The 19594-nt window shown below is 37.8% G+C and overlaps 1 protein-coding gene across 1 annotated transcript in view; it reads left to right on the top strand.

The window, feature by feature from the left end:
- Positions 1 to 19594, top strand: part of VPS41 (VPS41 subunit of HOPS complex) — a 106999-nt gene that overhangs the window by 51678 nt on the left and 35727 nt on the right. The window contains exons 8-11 of the mRNA XM_009641558.2: positions 6500 to 6619; positions 9845 to 9991; positions 11196 to 11262; positions 19386 to 19483. Of these exons, the coding sequence (XP_009639853.1) occupies positions 6500 to 6619; positions 9845 to 9991; positions 11196 to 11262; positions 19386 to 19483 (432 nt within the window). The remainder of the gene's footprint in view (positions 1 to 6499; positions 6620 to 9844; positions 9992 to 11195; positions 11263 to 19385; positions 19484 to 19594) is intronic.

Raw genomic sequence — 19594 nt, forward strand, 5'->3', positions numbered from 1 at the left:
TTCCTGTCCAGAGCAGGCAGTAGAGCTTCAAAGCAAGGGAAAAGACAAATACTGTGCTATTGAATGCCATAACCTTCTACCTTTTAAAAAAGGGTCTAATCTTAAAAAATAACAGGGTAAAAGCCAACTAAATGAGGGTGGTAAAGCTGAAAACAAGGTGTTCTTTATTTAACCGTTAGAGTGCTGGTCTTTCCCAGCACATCAACTAAATGAAGGTTATGGCAAAGTTCGAGTATCCATTATATCCAGAGGATTAAAGAGGCAAAACTAACAAAGAGAGAAGACTGAAGGATATTTCGGTTCCAAAGTTAAGGTATCAGCTACTGCATGTTATGTAAAGATAACTTAGGAGAGCAGGACAATTTGAGGTTTCTTTCTTGATAGAGGCATTGATGAGTCTTCCTATTTCATATTTTGATTAACATCAATAACCAGACCTGAAAGTTTTTGTAGTAAAATTCCTAGGAGAGCGAATCCTCCAGAGTGATTGAGTCACTCTGCTGTATGTGTAGTAATTAAGGTTTTGGGGGAGGATCTCTACCCAGCATGATAAGTGGGGACCCAACACAATTAAGCAAATGAATTCTGAAGCCAGTATGGAGTAGAATATTCAGTATCTTAAAAGATTGAGCTCCTCATTTGCCTAGGACATGCATTCTGTATAACAAGTGGTGATTTGAGAATCTAATCTGAAACATTTTAAGGGTCTAGGGAACCAAGGTAAAACTAACAATTTACCCTGTGACTATCACCAGTCAGATCTTTATATCTGTCTGTGTCTATACGTACATAATACAGTTTTATATATATATGGTGGAAATAAATATAAAAACATAAATAGAATAAAGAACATATTTTTAATGGGATCTGTATTTCTTTTGCTGGAGAAGATACACTATAAAAACTGGTTTTCAAATGCAGATGTGTCTGAACATGTTTGTCCCATTTATTCTCCCAGAATTAGCATCTGAGCATATTGATGCCCATGCTTAAACATTACACTCTCTTTTCTTTGTCTGTTTTAAAAGCAGAGACAACTTAGTATTACCTGTGGCAAATTTCTCATTTTGTGTGTGTGTGTCTGTGTGTGTGTCTGTGTGTGTATATATATATATATATATAAAAAATCTAAACCACTGTTTTAATGTTGGAATCCTGGGCTGGACCCATGGTGTCTCCTGCCTGAGATGCAAAACAAGACGATCTAAATTTCTTTCCACTCCAGGTGGAGCGACGTCATATACAGAGAAAGGATAGCGATTGTGAACAATGCACAAGTGGGAAGAGAAATAGCATTCTTGGGGATCTGCAACTGCTGTTATGGGTAGTGGAATTTGTATGTTCAAGTCAAGTCTGCCAGGGAATGTCTCAGATTTTTTTTTTTTTTTTTAATTGTCTGCTTTTTAGTGTCAGCAGATGCACTTTGCTTTGTGAGTAAGTAGATGACCTTTACCTCTGAACCCTATGATATGTACTTCATAATAACTGGTTGGACTACTTTGACAAATTATTAAATTGTCAGGATGCTGTTTGCAGCACAGTCCATTTTTAGAAAGCAGATAGTCAGCTGTTTGGCATTATGTTGGGTAGAAGAGTACCAGACAAGAAAGGCAGATTGCTTTGTAAGCTATAAAATGTCAGTCAGTAAATACTGAAAGGTCTGGATTAAGTGAAGAAAGAGTAAATACTATGGCAATTTCTGTCCATGCATAGGATAATTTACCGTAAGTAGGAAACAAACTGTAGGAGCAAGCAAGCCACAGCAATACAGGTCTGTGATTTGCTTGCTACAATGTGTAATGCCCAGATCTATCCCATATTATTGAGCAGATGAGACTTTGATATGTAGTGATGTGCTGTTTGCCTAATAAGCAGATTATTTGGCTTACATTTCTTCTGTATTATTACTTGGATGTGCATTTCTTCTTTATCGCGAAAACCAAAACATTCTCCTTGTGCTGTAACAAACAAATTTGGTTTTTGTAAAGAGAGAATGGATCATAGTCCTGTGTGTGTGTTATCTATAGTTGCGTGTTTTGCAAATGTCTGTGTAGAAAACTTTTTTCATTGCCTGAGATGGCAAGCAAAGAGGATCTAAATATATGAAATGTGTGAGAGCTTGTGCCTCTGCCTGCAAGGCTGCAGGACTTGCTTTCCAAGGTGTTAATCCTGTAGCTCTTCGTGAATACGCGACAGCTGGAATCTAGCAGTTGAGTTATTAAAAGCACAGCCTAATAAAAGTCCTATGGCATTTGTTTGTATTAAACATCTCAGAATTTCTAGCTTCACTGTCTGTGAACTACAGCAGCGGCTCCTGTTCCGTATCTCACCGTTGCCATCACTTACCTCCCAGTGCTGCTGTTGTCTGCCACTGCCTCCTTGCTTGATTTCCCTTGACTGCACCTCCTGCCCCCCGTCCATCCACACCCCAGCTCCTTAGACAACAGCGTTTTGTGACGATGTTTTGAAAACTCATCTTCAGTGGAAAACTTGAGGCTTACATTATTCGCTGCCTTGTTTGAGCTCATCTAGTCCATCGCTGTTCCAAGCACAAGTGATAATTTTTTATTGTTGCTATATATTTTCCTAGGAATGCACGATTAAACAGTAAGTCTTCGTGTGGCATGCTGTTCTGTGTTACTCCCGGATATCTGTTAATCTTGGCTGCACCTGTAAATGTTGTTTTTATGCTGAAAACAATAAATATCTGTAGTGATCACTTGTCACCATGGCAGTAGCGGTTTAGGTTTTTGTGATCTTCCCTGTCTGAGGGGAGAGTTGGTGACACAGGTGCCAAAAACCAGAACAAATGCCATAGGTGTGCACATCTTCACGCTCAGGCAAACAAAGAACAGGACTAGGAAAATAAAAGGAGTTTTTTCCTTATTTTTATTCTGTGAAATGGAAATAATCCAACAGTGCTGCAATAGGGAGGGGAGGGTGGCTCTACAGTTTGTTGTTACAAATTGAAGTCTCAGCCTTTTTCGTTCTAAAACTCCTCCAGAGTTTACAGAGAAGGCACTATGTTGAAACAAAGCAATGATGCTGTGCGCAGTGCATCAATAAAAGTGTTTCCTTTGAAACTTTCCACTGTGGGAGAGTAGACATCTTTTATTTTGGTGTTTTGCAGGTGGTATTTGGTAGTGGGATGAAATTGAATTGAATTACTTCACCATATTGGTACTACCAAAGCTGCAGTCATTGGCCTCTCTGTTCAGAGGATTGAGAATTCCTGTACGTAGTTTAAAGACTGGGATTACATGTAATTAGTGTTAATGCTAATTGCATGATAGGCTCCATTAAATCCAAGCACTAGTCTCTTCTCTTTAGCGGATGCCCTCCAAAATAGAGTTCTGAGCTCTTTCTGGAGGAGATTACTCTCCTGGTAGAGAAAGATAGAGAGATGTATTCACCAATGCAAAAGAATTATATCAATTTGTTTTTAAAACCAAAGAGCGTCCTGCACCGTCCTCTTGTCTTGTGCATATCAGTGTGTCTTTTTGTCTTAATGATCCAGTGGACAAGCATGAGCAGTTAAGACAACTCACAAAATAGTAAGTAGTGAACTATCAGAAGATCGCAGTGTACCGTGAAGGAGTGTGGGTGGGAACCCTTGAAGTCAAAGTTTATTTTATTTTATTTAGCTATATTCTCATGTCACGGTACCGGCAAGAGATGCTGGAAGTGCGTTCTAAGCACTACTATATTGTAACAAAGGACTAGAAAGATTTACCAGAGCAAATAAAAAAGGGGAAAATATAAACTGTATTGTAGAGAATGCAAGAAAGTTATTTTTGTGGCTGCTGTTGAAATATAAGTACTGTGAATGCTGACTGCCAAAACATGGGATTTATGGGAAATAAATCCCTAAAATTTTTTTCCCTTACCAAAAAAAGAGGGAAGTGGTAGGAGGAACTCCTCAAGAAATGTTGAATTTTTTTTATGTGTCTACTTTCTCTTGAAGTTTTAAATGGCTTTCTGGTGCGATAAACATTATGAAGACAGAAAGGGAGACTAAGAAATAAAGTAGGCTGCTTATTTGGAGAGCTATGCATTCAGTGGACAGCAGTTCCGAAACATACAGCAAAGTTCTGGGTGCAGTAACTCAGTTTCCAGGTGTTATTGCTGTAAGAAATAGTAAATAAATCACATCACGTATCAACAAAATGCAGATAATTCCATTGCAGATAAATTAGTAAAGCAGGTTTTGAGATGAAAAAAAAATTTTTTTTTGAAGCCACAGTGTTGTGCGTCCTTTGGCTTCAGTGTTGGACCTTTTGCACTTGCCGATACGAAACGAGGAATTCTGGGTGCTGCAGTGATTCAGATTCACTTCCCATCTTTATTACAGGCAATATCAGACTGTTGTCTTCTACTGCCTTGGTCTGAGAATTTAATTAAGCTTCTGCTTGGAGTTAAGCAGGATTTTTTATTTTCTTTTCTCCTCACCAATTTGTTCTCAGTTCATTTTTTTTTCTTTGCAGCTTCTTACTCTGGTAGAGAGTCGTGAAAGAGCATGATATTCACGAACCATGAACAGTAACAAAGTAGCTGCAAAGTGTCATTCCAAGCTTGCTCTGGATCTTGTGTGTAATAAATAAACTTAAATCATAATTCAGTCACAAGCGGAAAATATTCAAAGTTCAGTTAATTAACATCAGCAAGTTTTAACCTTTCACATTGTCCACATCAGTTTTCACAGCCTTGTCCAGGAACTTCAGATGAAAATACAATTTGCTGCTGTCTTTATTGGACTGTATTGAAAGAAGCATCGGAGTGAGTTCTTTGTCCGTCGAGCCCCTCCTGAAGAGTTTGTGAACTAGGGAAAAAGTCATTTTCAAGTCTGCATCAGCACAGTGCTTAGTTTTTAATGACATCTTCAGCTTCTGAGTGGAGCTAATTAGTTTGGGCTGAGGGCTGCTCCTCAGTTTCACATCCACGTACCAGCCTGCTACGGCACGTTCCTCTGTATGGCACTGCCTTAGGAGTGTAGGTGTTACCCCTGCTTTCAGTGTCAGGCCTTGATTGCTGTAAACCAGCATATTCTGTAACAGGTTTATTGGGTAGCCTTTTTGTAGGTGGAAAAAACCAAAACCCTAGACTGTCTAAAAGGTGGGCCTTCATGTGAGTTATGTGAAGGACAGAGAGTCATTCTGGGTGGGGTTAAAGTGGCAAGGTACGCTCGAGTGAGAAGTTTGATGTCTGCACCTCACTGCGCTCAAAAGTTTCTTGGTAGACTGTCCTAGAAAGTGACTGCTTCATACTTTTGGAGAAAATACTTGTCTTTTGGTGCCATCTTGTGGCTTTAGGAGAGAGAGGCAGTCTATGTATTTGCCGCTAAAAATCCCTTATTTTGTTAAAAGATGTTATTTTAAACAACCAGCGTCTTATCATTTGATGTATTCATGCAAATACAGGAGGGGGAAACCACGTATTAAAAACCGTGTATAGCTGGATCGTAGATAATATTAGCAACATAGGTACTCGATTTCAGTTTTAGCATGGTAAAAGTCCTTGCAGGTAGTGATTTTATACCTCTTAATGGTCATTTTGCACTTATGTGAGCTCAGGTTCAAGTTGTGCATGTGTCTGTATGTGAGTGTACTCATGCAAAAATTGGCAGGACTGGTACCATAGAGTATGATCTTTGTAGATGCTTCAGCTTCTTACTTAGGTATCCCTCAAAGCGCTGCACTTGCATCGCTCAAAATGATTCTAGGTTATAATCCCATTAAATAACTTCCTAAAACCATCCAGGAACTGGTAAAAGAGCTGGACTGACATGCAAACTGTCTGCATGTAGCTGGGTTTTTCTTTGCTGCCGCAAAGCATTTCGTAACATGTCCTGTGCATTTAGATATTCTAACATACCTTCCCTATTTGCAGAACCCAGGATTCCCGGTCACGCAACTTTTAGAACCAGCAGCACTTGTGGTACAGTGCAGTTTGCATGCATGGGGCTAACACACAGCATCTCTAGAGCCCTGTGGAAGGCCATGTAGTTCCACATGGGGCTAAGCAAAAAGCCAAAGTCTTGGGGTCTTCGAATATTTTCTTTGAATACACCAGGCATATGGGATGCTTTTCCTATCTCCTGTTTTTTTGGAGGGAGGAAGGAGCCTACCACCAGATCAGTCGATAGGCGTGAGGCAGCCGGGTTTCTTTACCAGCTTTCTGAAGTGTTGTCACTAGTGCTGTAGGCTTAGGTTATCAAATGCCTTAATTTCTTTATCCTTAAAATGGAAATAATTATACTTAATGTTCTCTGGAGAAACTTGATGGGAAGCCTGCTTATTAATATTATTATTAAAGTAACCTGAATTCTGTAGTATACAAGATTCTCATTGTAGATGTACTGTATGAAAATGTTTGATTATATTTGCTTTTGTTTTGCAATAGGTCTGTATTTTTCATTGCCCTTGATAATGAAGCAAAAAATACCTGACGTATACATACAGCAGTGTCTCATGGAAGTTTTTCTTGTTGCACTCCTTCGTAGTTGCTGTTATATGAGAGAGGCTGGATGAACAGATGGAAGCCTTCAGTTTTACATGAAGGGGAAGGAAATATAAGAAATGTAAAATGGAGAGGACACTTAATTGCTTGGGCCAACAATATGGTAAGTATTTGTCACCTGTTAAATGAACAAAAATACTGTTATATTACAGCATTTGAAATGTTTAAATATTAATTGCCAAAATACCCCATTGAAAAATGGAATATTTGAAGAATTGAGTGTAAAAGACATCGAAGGAGAGTGGTTTAGATCCCACGTCTCCATAGACATTTATTCTGGTGTTTCCTGCTGGCTAGTCAGTGTTCTCCATATGATTGCCACTTCTGAAGAAATTAAGAAAAGTAGCTCTACATAGCACTGTTGGGGGCAGTTGCTGCTGTACGTTATTGTCTAGCAGACTTTTGACCAGTCCAATGTACTGAAGCAAGCTGTCTGAGGAAGGAATGCCAATGGAACTCTTATTTAAAAAAAAAAAAAAAAAAAAAAAAAAAAAAAAAAAGAACATCACTGTCCCCTCCAAAAAAACCCAAATCTGTCTGGATTTTATAATTTGTACTGAAGTGACATTATCATATGCACTTCTAATGTTGCAGATTATAAAAAATTATAGTTACAATTTCTCATTTTGGTAGGCCTCTAGAAAAGGCTAGACTTAGGAGAAAATAGACCCTTTTTCCTATAAGTGTAATTCATATTTTAAAGGGAACCATTGCTTTCATGCTGAGTGTTGCATTTCACCTATCACTGTATATCTAATTGATGGGTCAAGGTCTGTGTTTTAAAGCTCAGCAGTGAGGGATATGTTTTTAAGTGTGTATCATGTCTAAATTCCAAAGTCTTATTTTAAAATGCGGGGAAAGTACTTCTGAAACACTAGCTTTTTTCCTTCTGTTGTTTTTTTCTTACTGAAGGGAAGCATTTATTAAAATATTTTAAAGCCATTGTTCTTTTATTCCTTTCAAAACCACTTTGATATGAAACTGTTAGAGGTGGACTTTTGTTTATTTACTCCCTTTTAATAACTGCATTAGAATTGGAACTTCAATGAGTGCTTGATCGTCATAACATTAGCTCTTTTCAAGGTTTTGTTCTTTTCAGAGACATACAATTAAAATATATATTCTGGGTGAATCTGCTGGGAATAGATAGGACAGTTGAGGAGAGCTATCCCTGGAGATGATGTGCCACATCAGAACACAGAATACTAATAAAATGTTGAGAGCCATCTGTCAGAGACAAAAAGTCATGGTCAGGGCCTATCTTTCAATGAAAAATGAAATGACACTTGCCCTCCAAAAGATTAATATATTTGGTTATTGGCCTTTCCCTTCCCTTCCCCCTTTACCTTTTTAAAAATTTCTCCATCCTCTAGCAAGGATTTGTGTTCCATTTTTTTTCTTTCAAAGTCAGAGAAAATCTTTTCTAGCCTTGCTTCTTACTGTGTCTGTGGCTACCTAGTTTTTATTTTCTTTTGCCTTTTTTTTTTTTTTCTTTTTTTTTTTTGGCACACTGTATGGAGCTTGTTAGACATTGGGTATTCTGAGATGGGTTGCAGGTTATTTAGGCAATGTCTAATTCTGCTTGTCAGATACTCTGGTAAGCCATATTTGCTGCGGTGCCCTCTTCCCCTTCGTCCATGGCTAAGAGTGTACGTTTTACGAACAGAAATGTCTGAGGACCAAATCCCTAGAGGTGTTAGGCTGCCTACTCCCATTTGAACAGGTTTTAGGCTCCTACGTGATAGGAAGTCGACTCTGGAAGTCTCTTTGGTTCATGATACAAATGGGATTCTCTTAACCACAGAGGATCCTGTGCTATTGGTTTGAAAGGCACTTGAAACGTAATCTAGGATTTGCTGCCTTGTAGAAAAACAGAAGGTGTGATATGGGTCGCTTTTATCTGAAAATCATTCTTGAAGACAAAGTGGTAAGATTAATAAAAGACAACTTTATTAAAATGCAGTTCAAGCAAGATTGCAAATTTTACCAGATGAGCTTAGAAAACATAAAGCATAAGCTCCCTTTTTATGTTACCCAGAGATCTGGGCTCTGTACATTGCAGGGGCTGCGTGTAAGTTTGGTTTTTTTTTTTCCTGAAACCTTGATGGCTGTTAACCTAAGAGATGCCAATAGGAGTGAGTTCCACACTCAGTTCCTCAGTGACAAAGATCACTGGAGAAAAAAAAACCAAAACCAAAAACCAAAAAATCCCGAATTCATCCCACCCTCCCACCTGCATACCACTTACTGCTCCTTGTGATTTAAAAAAAAAAAAAAAAAGGCAAAAACCTGGCTTACACCATGACCCCCATGTTTAGACTCTGACTCACAAACAGTTGAATCTTTACAGCTGGAGATACAGAAACTCACAGTGGGGAGTGGGGTGGGGGGGAGGGAACAGAAACAGGAGGGGAATCTTGTAGATCATTTTTCTCACTAGAAAAATCCTAACATGGAATGGCATCCTGGACGCTGACCTTTCAAGGTTCCTTCCATCCCCTTTTCTGTGATCACGAGAGTTGTTTTTTCTGCTCACTGAGCTTAAAGAAAATATCTAGTAAAATGCTTTGGTTTATTTTGGGGACTTTTGTTTTTAAATCACTAAGAACAAGTCATTACTTAAAATGAAATTAATCTCCATTTTGCTGTTGGAAAGGTTATAGCTCACCTTTTCTAAATGGCATGGAAAAATCTGATTACTGGCTCTTTTTTTTTTTTTCTTCCTCTCTCTCTCTCAAATGACTTTAATCTTCCTTTCTTTAAACTTTTTGTCCTGTTAGTTTAGGAGTTTTCCAGAGGAGGCAGTGAAAAATCTCAGCATACAAAACCAAGCATAATTTAAATATGCTTGCTTTTCTGTTTTAATGTAAGAGTGGAAATGCATTTCTGGAGAAGTACAGATTGGCCTCATTTATCTTAATGAGCTGTTGCTTCACATCTTTTCTTTTTCCAAGATGGAAATTTCTGCTTCTCTACAGGGGCTGTTGTGGAAGAGATGGAATTTTTTCATTTCTCCAGTAGTAGCAGCAGCCCAACAAGCTGAACTAGTTCATGACTGGAGTTGCGAATCTCTCACTCATTCACTTACTCTTTTCATTTGCCACGTGAATTTAAAATATCTAACTTGCTCTAATCACTTCATTCCTTCTGTCACCTCCTGGGTTAGATGGGTCTTTGTATCAACAGCTTTTTCTGTTGGCATGTTCAGCCCTACCCTGAAACTTATGCCATAAACTGCTATGACTGCCTTAGCGTACAAAATAATACGGAATGTTGTGAGTAGGAGTTTGTCATACTGAATAAAGTTCTCTTGTATTTAAACTTTCAGGGCGTAAAGATACTTGACATGATCTCCAAGCAAAGAATTACCAATGTGCCTCGAGATGACATAAGCCTTCGCCCAGATATGTATCCCTGCAGCCTTTGCTGGAAGGATAATTTAACGCTGATTATTGGCTGGGGAAATTCAGTAAAGGTGCAATTACCTGTCTTTGTAATAAATGCTTGCTGTTATCACAGACAAACAGAGGATTATTTCTGAAAAGCAAAGACAATCGAAAAAAATAGAATTTGGTTTGACTACAGTGTGCAGAACTCCTGCTGCCATAGAAATGTCATTGAAGTGACCCTCATGAGGAGGAGGAATGATAGACACCCAGCGGTCAGACAGATCTCTGTGTGTGAGCACGCAGTGCATGTAATCCTCAGGGACACTTCTCTCCTCTGTGCCTTGGAGAGATTTCCTCTTTTGAAAGCTTTTAGTGGGCTGTTTGAATTCATTTATTTTGATTAGCATTAAGGAAGAACAACTTACCATGGGGTATTTTTGGTGGGGATTGTTTTGGGGGCTGAGGAGGTTGTGACTGCTGAAACAGCTACATAATTTTGGTCAGCCATGGAGGAAAAAAAAGGGATGGGGTGGGGGACAGGCTGCTTGGGATTTTGTTCTTATTTCAGTAGGGATCTGGCATTTTGAACTTGTGCACTGTAGACTGACTATGATTTGCTTAGAGCAGCACCTGACATGAGTTTGTTACAAGCCTGTTAGCTGTTTTCTAATAAAAGGCTGCTACATCACTGCACAGTGGGAAATTAAAAGTGCTCGGTAGGAGTAGACAGAAAGGGAGGGTAAAGTGAGGTAGGTGAAGCGTAAAAAGCTTTTGGAGCATTAAACTTGGAGTTTTACAAATGAGGAGGTTTTGTCCTAAGTTTGGCACCTGTCTTCCCCCTTGTGCTGTGTATGCTTCACAATATTTGGGTATTTGCATTTCTTTAAATGTACATACTCTCCTCCTGTTATTGGGAGTTGCGATAGCATGCTCTTACTGAAATCGTAAGGTAATGAGATGCAAAGTGTGAGAAGATACCAAAACCAAACTCACATATGTGCTACTATGAAGAAATCATAGTGGGCAGATGTTTTCAGATCTCATTTGTGTGGACCATCTTCCTTCTCCTCTCCCAGCACAGTTATAAGGCTGTGGACTACAGCTGCAACTTTCCTGTCTGGTTTTCTTCTTCAGTGATGCATCATCACTGTTGTGCAGCCTGTGTTTTTCAAAATACAGAAATGCATGTCCAAGAATGCCTCAATAAGAAAAGGAATTCCTGGGAAAAGTTAGTATCATGTTAGGAATTACAGTTTGTTCATCATAATGATCCAAATCTCTGTTTCCTAGATTTGCTCAGTAAAAGAACGGCATGCCAGTGAAATGCGTGACCTTCCAAACCGCTATGTGGAAATAGGTATGATTGTATGAATGCGCTCTTTTTCAAAATCACGTAAGCTTTAAAGGTGTATTTTCACATTCTAGCCTGAAAAGGCTGTTACAGTTCAGTTCAGAGGCAACATGTAGTCGTAACATAAATGTCTCCTCATTTTTAGTTGATAAGGTTGTCATAATGTCCTCCTGCATAGTTTATTCTTTTTTGTAGTCGTAGAGAGTCTTAAATTCTGTGATATCTAAAATCGGAGACCTTCATGTGAAAAGTGGATGTCTTAACTTTCCCTTCACACAGATTCCTATAGAGAACTTGTTTTTTCATCTTGATTAAATGATCATCAGTGTAGTAGTAAGGAGAAAATAGGTGCTACTTTATTCAGTTATGTGTCGCTAGAAAATGGATTTGAATTTTTTTGTTGCCTTCTTTGCTTCTGTGTTTTATGTGTCCTTTGCTTTCTCACTTGTCTAGTTAGGTGGTGTGAATAAATTTCATTATTGCTGATTAACAGGAAGGTCCTGACAAAAATGTGTGTATTAAGTAAAGCATAAAATGGAATTCAAAGGAAATTTGGAGGGGAAGAGGGGTTGTAAACAAAAAGTCACAGCTGTCCCCAGAAGCTTGTTGGGGAAAGGAAATACCTATGCAGAGGTAGTGCTGGGAAGAGAAACAGGCCCTCTGGGACTCTGCAGACTGGAGTGGACAACAGTTTGTAAACTGTGGTGCTTCCTTGCCTTGACTGCAATGATAGGAGGTTGTAGACAAGAGCGTTCAAGCAAGATCCTGACTCGTGTCAGATTAGAATGGTGCATGGCATAGGTGTATACTCTGCTTTCTGACTTCAGGAAAGAACCCTTTCAAAATACCTTCTGAAAATTAGCTAGGAGACTTGTTAAACTCTGTTAGGAGCTCTGGATACTGAGAGACAGTGGTGTCCTGAAAGCTGTTTCTTGTTTAAGATGGCATAGTCCCAACAGAGTAAGTAACTGTGGAATTCTAGGATATCTGAGAGATTTGTCAAGGAGAAGTTCAGTCTTGAGTTTTAGCCTCAGATCTTTAAATAATCTATCAGTACCTGTAAGTAGCTTTTAGAAAATAATTAAATGGGGTTTTTTACATAGTGACAAGTGAACAGAGGCAACTTCTGCTTCAGCTATAATGTGTCAGTGTGGAGAGAGCTAGTCTTATGTGACTGACTATTGGAACTTCATTTAAAACAAAAAAAAGCTGTCATCAGACTATTTAGGTGCAGACCTGAAGGTTAGAGATTTTTGTGGAAGTAATTTTTTTTATCTTAAAATTTTTAACCTAAAATCTTCTCTGTATTCTTGATAACTGGTGTTTTGTTTCACTTAACCTGTTAACAGTGCGCTTGAGATTTTTCTTTCTGGTTTCAGGTCAAAGCACTGAAACAGCTCTGCCAAGTGCTGTCAGCAGCACTCATTGGAACGTGGATATTAGATTGGGAGGGAAAAGAGGGAGACATTATTTGTTCAAGTCTCAATATAAATTACAATAGCTTTTGATGTAATCACATAGAAGATCTTCTTGAGAGCTGTGTGTCATGCCATAGCATCTATTTCAATTTTATTTCAACTTTACTTTTCAAAGGCATAGCTGGGAGGTCTGATATTATTAACGGGCAGACCAGCAGCCAGTCTAGTTTTTTTGCAAGACCATTAATATCCTAAGTGGATGCGTAAGCTGATACACATTCAAAATGTAAAGAATTTACACAAGGCAAGAGTATCCTTCAGTGGTATGATAGCTGAATATCCTTTAGATATTCTGGTTTATAACATCTTGGCATCATGCTTAAGAAAAATGAAATCCATAACACAGTATAATTTTTGTCATGTTTAATGGGGCTTTGTTGTTTGGTGGGTTTTTGTTTTGGTGGGTTTTTTTTCCTTCTTCCTGCTCTTGCAATTTTGCAAAAACAGAGGTGAAGTAGGAGACTTCATACTCTGTTCTCTGTTCATCAGGGTAATACCTATTGAGCCTATGACAATATAGTTTTCTCATATCTCAACTGTTTCAGATTTATACTCTTTTAGAGCCATTCTGAGTGCCTCAAAGTTTCACAGTAATATCATAGTAAACCATGATGGCATCAGTAGATCGTAAATGTTTCTTCAGTGGTTTACAGTCCAGTGAATAAGGAAATAGAGCATTCCCTCCGTTACAAGTTAGGTACATAGGATCCTGTGTAACAAGGTCCTCCGCATCTTCTGATTCCGTCTTGACACATAGCCATATGTACTCTGAGGCAGGAAATAAATATGGTAGCTGCTGTGATGCAAAACCAGATGGCCCATAATGTAGTAAAGTAACACCACTGCACTGTTCTAGCTGGTTTATTATGAATAAGATAATGCCATGATTACATGTAAGAGAAATTAAATTAATTATACAGGTCTCGTGCACTGATATCTGCGCAGCATTGCTAATGTTATTTACATCTTCCAGTAAATTAATGGTGTTTTTCTTCAGCAATCTTTTCCATTGTCTCAGGTTACATGTTACAGTTCATTGCCTATGTGGGTCTTCATTCAGTGTCGACAATAAACTCCAGTGAAATGTTTCTATTTAGGTTTAAATGCATGTTAGCTGAGCAGATCCTATCAGTTTAGCTCTGTCAGCTACCGCTGTGAAGTAGTGTATTGATTAGAAAGTATTGGTATTGAATTACAGGCTTAACGTGGACTAAATGCCGTTGTGATCCTCCTTAAAGAGTGCTTGACCTCTGTGCTCACTCCAGATGTGTGTACAAAAGCTGTAATGCTGGACAACTTCTGGTCTGAACAGGGAACCCTTCCTCAACTGGAGCCCACGAGAAGGGTGGTTGCTAAAGAACTAATTAGCACTTTGCAGTTGTGCCTTTTCAAAGTGAAATGGGGCATCTAGTCTACAATGGCCTTGTCAAGTAGCTTGGGATTTTATATACTTTTATAGAGAAGTCGTTTATCTCTGCCTCAGTTAGTCAGATTGTTAATGATAGTGGAAAATAGAGATAAACACTGGAAGTCAGTACAAGACTTGAAGTTGATTAGAGACTTCTTATTCAATTTATTTTAGCCCAAGTTTCATCTAAGGAATCTCAGCTTAATTCCAGGTGCCAACCAGCCAGCAACGCCTCTTGAGCACTTGTCTCCCTTCTACATTCCCCCAAATTCTCCACAAAGTAGAATGCTGTTTTAAAAATTACATGTTTTGTGGATATGCTTGTAACAACACATCTATGTCACATTTTTATCTGAAAAGAAAACATGAGAATGGTTTTGGTTGTGGGTTTTTTTTGTTTGATTGTAAAGTGAGATACTGGGATCTACCATACCAGCATTTTTCTCTTTATATAGGTGGAACTTAAAGCATAACTAATATGAATGTGATGAGCAGGAAATTAGCTGTGACTAGATGTCATCAACTTTATCTGCTGATTTATGCAAACGTTTCTTTGGAGCAAGTCTGCTACACTCTGAGAAGCAAATTGCCAAAAAAAAAGAAGAAAAAAAACCCCGTTTATATAGTTGATTCCACTTAAACTATTGGACATCCTGTTCTGTCATAAGCCAAACCAATCATTTATAAATTTCTTGATAAAATTAGTCAAGACTATCAGACTCCTGAATATTTTCCCTGTTGGTTAATGAAGTTTTCTCAGTTCAATGTGTAATGGAAAAAAGACTTTTTCAGAAAATCAACTTTGAAGCTTTGAAACTTAAGCTCCTGGCTTTTCAGTTGTCATCAAGGATTCCACGGGATTTCCTTAAAGGTTGTGGGTGTCTGTAGCTACAGAGTAGTACAGGCAATTGCCATATTTCTAAAGATGATTTTTATTCTTGTGTGAGGTGCAATAAGGGTAGGATGATTTCAGTACCACAGTAGCACTTTTATTTTATACAACCTGATTGCAGGTAAAACAGCAAATTGTAATGCTGCTTACATTTTTCTCATTTAATTGAAAGAGTAGACCTCACCAGATGGATGATTACTGGCACGATGAGGTAGTGGGCCTTTTTTTCTGATGTTTCTGATTAGTGTGATACTGAAATTGAGAGAAATTGTTTGGTTTTAGTAGCAAAATTCTTTCTCGTTTCCATTCTGTGCTGATAGCAAGTAAGAAAGACAACAGCTTTCAGTAACAGAGGCTTTACAGAGTTTTGATTTTAAGCCTAGGTGGTTTTGTGGTGGTTTTTTTTTGTTTGTTTGTTTTTTTATTCAGTGATCATATTCAATTAACAATGGCATTTCATTGCCCTGCTTTGCTTTAATGAAAATGCTCATCCTCTTTGCCATGTGGCGTCCAAAGTTATATATAGAATGATTGATTAATGGTGGTAAATTTTCTCTGAAGCTTTTCTAGACCTTCAACATTCAAACAAAAATAAATTTGAGTATGGCTTTTCCAACCATTTTGATGGTAAATAAATAGAGGGTGTGAATTCCAAGTTTGGAAGCATCAGATTTGCTAATCATTGATGAATAGGACCTTTCCATCAATTTTAGTCTTATCCTATTTGTACATGATTAGGTATATAGTTGCTTGATTTCACATATAGCAGTACGGGGAGAAAATTTGCAGGGAGTTCGAAGGATATTGAAGCCCAAATAGAGGACATTCATGTGGGTTACTTCACTGCTTCTTCCCAGAAATTTACAGTTCCTTTTGAGTCATAGCTGACATTTTGTTAACTGGGCATATCCTGAGCTTTCTGCTCCGGCTTCTGGTCAGAGGTAGTTCTGCCCTGGAAATATAAATATATGAAGGCTGTTGGGGAGCCTTATGGCAGATAGAAACCATTTGTACGGAAATACTTAAATGCTGGGGCAGGTGTTCACATATGAAGATTTTCAGAGAAAAATATGAATGTTAAAAAAATAGGAGATTTGTATTTTCAAGGATTATGTTAGATAGTACACCTATAAGTAAGAACATTCTTTTATTTCAATAAAAATATGCCATGTATATGTTTATGCTTTGTGATTTGCTTCTATTCATCTAAAGACAGCTTAAGTGATACCTTTTCTGGTCCTCTAGTGGGAAGTGAATGCACATCCTGTGGAAAAAAGGAAAAAAAAAAAAGGTTTTTATGTTCTATATTAAATGTAGCAGCATGAACATGATCACAGCTAATCAAAACATGCTATTTTGTACACTATTTTGTTTTGCATAAATAACCTACCTCAGTAAAAGCACTGGTGGTGGAGATACCATCTTCAAAACACTCAAAGGATGCTGTACTGTGGTCTATAGCAATGACTGCAAATTTTGCAGATGTGCCTGAAGTAGCTTGTTGAAAGGTAATTTGGGAATGTGTAGTGGCATCACCCCAGCAGCTAACAGTGCACCAGAGTTCTAGGTAAGCTGGGCTAGTTTGTGGTGCTTTGTGGCTCTGCAGCTGTTGATATACGAGTGGGCTACCTAAAAACTAGCTTGTGTGTTGGCTTTTCTATTTCTTTCATATATCATATGGAATTAAAGAAAACAAAAAAGAAAAATCCTTGTTTTTCCTCACACATTAAGTTTCATGTTAATTTTCCACATGCTAGTTCAGCTTCCTGCTTACTTTCCCAAAAGACAAAGTTGACATTTTGGCCTCATTGAAATCAATGGCCAAAACCTCTGACTGTAACCAGAATTTCACTCTATAAATCTGCAGTGGAAAAGCAGGGGCTGCTTTTTGAGATTTGATTAAACAAAATAGATTTCTTATAGTTTCAGTCTGCTGCATGTGTGTGGATCTGTAAATTCCAGAGAAAGCTGCTTGATGGAGTTTGGGTACATAATGTAGCATATATTTGTTTTATTTCTGTAGTGTGGTGTATCATACACTTAGTTTAATGAACAACAAGCAAAAGATGTACAGGTTTCTTCTTCCTGGTAATTTGTTTGACAGTTGTACATAGATGCTGAACATAGAGTAGATCCACTGTCAGCATATCTTCCATCTTCTCTTACGACAGGCATAAACATGTCTGACAGATGGCCATACCTTGGTCATTCCCATTTACTTCAATACTATGTCTGCTTTAATTGTTTTGGATCCTTTTCAAATTAACAGCATTTCTGCAACACCTGTGTGTTGGAATTTTTTCCCCCTTCATCACAACAAAGCGTGCCAGAGAGTAAGTCAAATTAACCTATTAGTGTTCCGTGCAGCTATAACTTCTATAATTTTTTTCAGTAAAACTTTTTTGATTAGCCGCATCAAAGGTTTTTAGCAGGTCAAGAAGCCCTGTCTATGCCAGCCATTCTTTGTTCAAGGCTGCAGCGGCAGAGCTAGAGCATTGTGTTTCAACAAGGCCTCTTGAGGAGGATGAGCTGAGAGAAAGCTGGAAGTGAAACCAAGGAAACGAAACTCAATTTAAAAACAAAACTTGAAGTGATGATTTTTATTTGTTTATTTGTTTTTGTCTCACAGAACAGTACTACTGCTTGATCCTAAATGCACCATTACGTGGATGTTGCAAACATTTTCACTGGCAAAGGAACTAAAATTCCAGTGGAAGACAAAGAAACACACATTTTTTTTAAAACTGTCCCCATAATCTTTATAAAGGTATCCATCACCACACTGTTTTCCTCTCCAAATTCAAACCACAATATTTTATATGCCCTTGATAGCCACCTGTTGACACTTCTTAGAGCTGAAATGAAAGTTTCTGTGCTTGTCCTTCTAGACAGCATTATGGATTTGACTTTTTTTTTCTTTTCCAAGTTTTTCCTCCTGCGTTCCATATTCTTTTAAAATTCCAAATACTGAATTGTAAACTGGGCGTAAGATGTATTATGTAGATGTTTCTGACATGGTTTGTTTAAAATCATCTCTCAGAGCAACATGTGACATAGTCAAAGTCTTGCAGACTACAACAAAATAATTATGTACAGGATTACAAATACAAACCTATTCTTTCCTAGAATAGATTGAGTGCTCTACCCTTGTGTCGTGTTTTGGTCCCCCAGTGATGTCAGAGTGTCAACTGTCATTAAGAGAAAACCAGCATTTGCTTTATTCATTGAGAGACAGGTGTCAAATCTGTACTTTACTTGACAGTATTTCTTTCTCCTTTAGCAGGAGGGTGATTATTTCTCCTGTTCTTTTTACTACCTTATCTAAAGAAAATTAGCTTTTTTTTTTTTAGTGTCATCATGTTGCATTTTCCCTGTGCTTTACTGAAATAATTAGTAGCTATTGTAGTGAAGAGTAGATATTAGTAGCGAGTTAAACAGTAAGCAAGGAAACTTTTTTTTCTACTTGTGCATAGATACTTCTAAAAACGTGTTTTGAGAGAAAATGATGATGCATCTGATATTTTTGTAAAAACTTATACCTATAAGTTTTTCTAATATAAGCACTTGGATGATTCCTGGTTTGGGCCCTGTGAGAGAGGAGCCCACAAAAAGGGCTTCCCAGATGTTGATTGCCTGCACTGTAAATACAGCAGAAAAAAACCAAGTAGGTATTTCTTTGGCAGGTGTCTGCTTTAATGAGCCTTTTTGTAAACACAGTTCAGCTCTCTTTTTCTTTCTCTTTCTCAAAATAGTCACCATGTAACTGTCTTGATTTTAGGAAATTAGTTTTCAGTTTTATGACCAAGAAAAAGGACTATTTAACCATATGTTTTCTTTGTAATGAGGTTATCGGTATCTGTAAATCTTCCTGTGATGTTTAAAGTGATGATAAATAAATAATGATCTTTGTGTTTTCATATATCGTACCAATCAGTGTAGCAGGTGTGATTCTCATATGGCCACACGAACTTGCTGCAAATATGCAAACCAATGAAGATATTCTATTTATTGCCTATTTTATTGAGTTTGGTTTTGCTCCCTTTTTTTTCAGTGTGATTACTGAAAATCAGGCTGACCATTCATTTCAAATGTTTCATCTCTAGTATGTCCTGGAGCACAAACATTTCTTTGTGCAAGCTTTAATGGAATTTAATCTGTTAAATGTAATTTTTCATCTTGCTGATCCAACTGGGAAGTCTATAGGTTTTTTATATGTATTGAGTCTTCATTTCTCTGAAGTGCTACTGTGTGCTGTTGATTGCCACTGAAAATCAGTTGTGTATTTTTCTTAGAGAGTAGTTCATACACATTCATTTATTTAACAATCTGTTGTGTTTTTCCTGTATTTCAGTTTTCCAGTTTGACACTGAATTCTATATCAGTGGACTTGCGCCTCTCTGTGACCAGCTTGTTATACTTTCATATGTAAAGGAGATTTCTGAAAAAACGGTAATTGTTTTTCTGTTACAGTTTCTTCACATCACTAAACTGCCCTGTGAGTTAGGGCTTAAACTAGTCACGTAGATCTGATTATCTGTGGAAGAATTTGCAGTCTGGTGG

This window comes from Egretta garzetta, unplaced genomic scaffold (genome assembly GCF_000687185.1).
Source record: "Egretta garzetta isolate BGI_Z169 unplaced genomic scaffold, ASM68718v1 scaffold127, whole genome shotgun sequence".
NCBI lineage: Eukaryota > Metazoa > Chordata > Aves > Pelecaniformes > Ardeidae > Egretta > Egretta garzetta.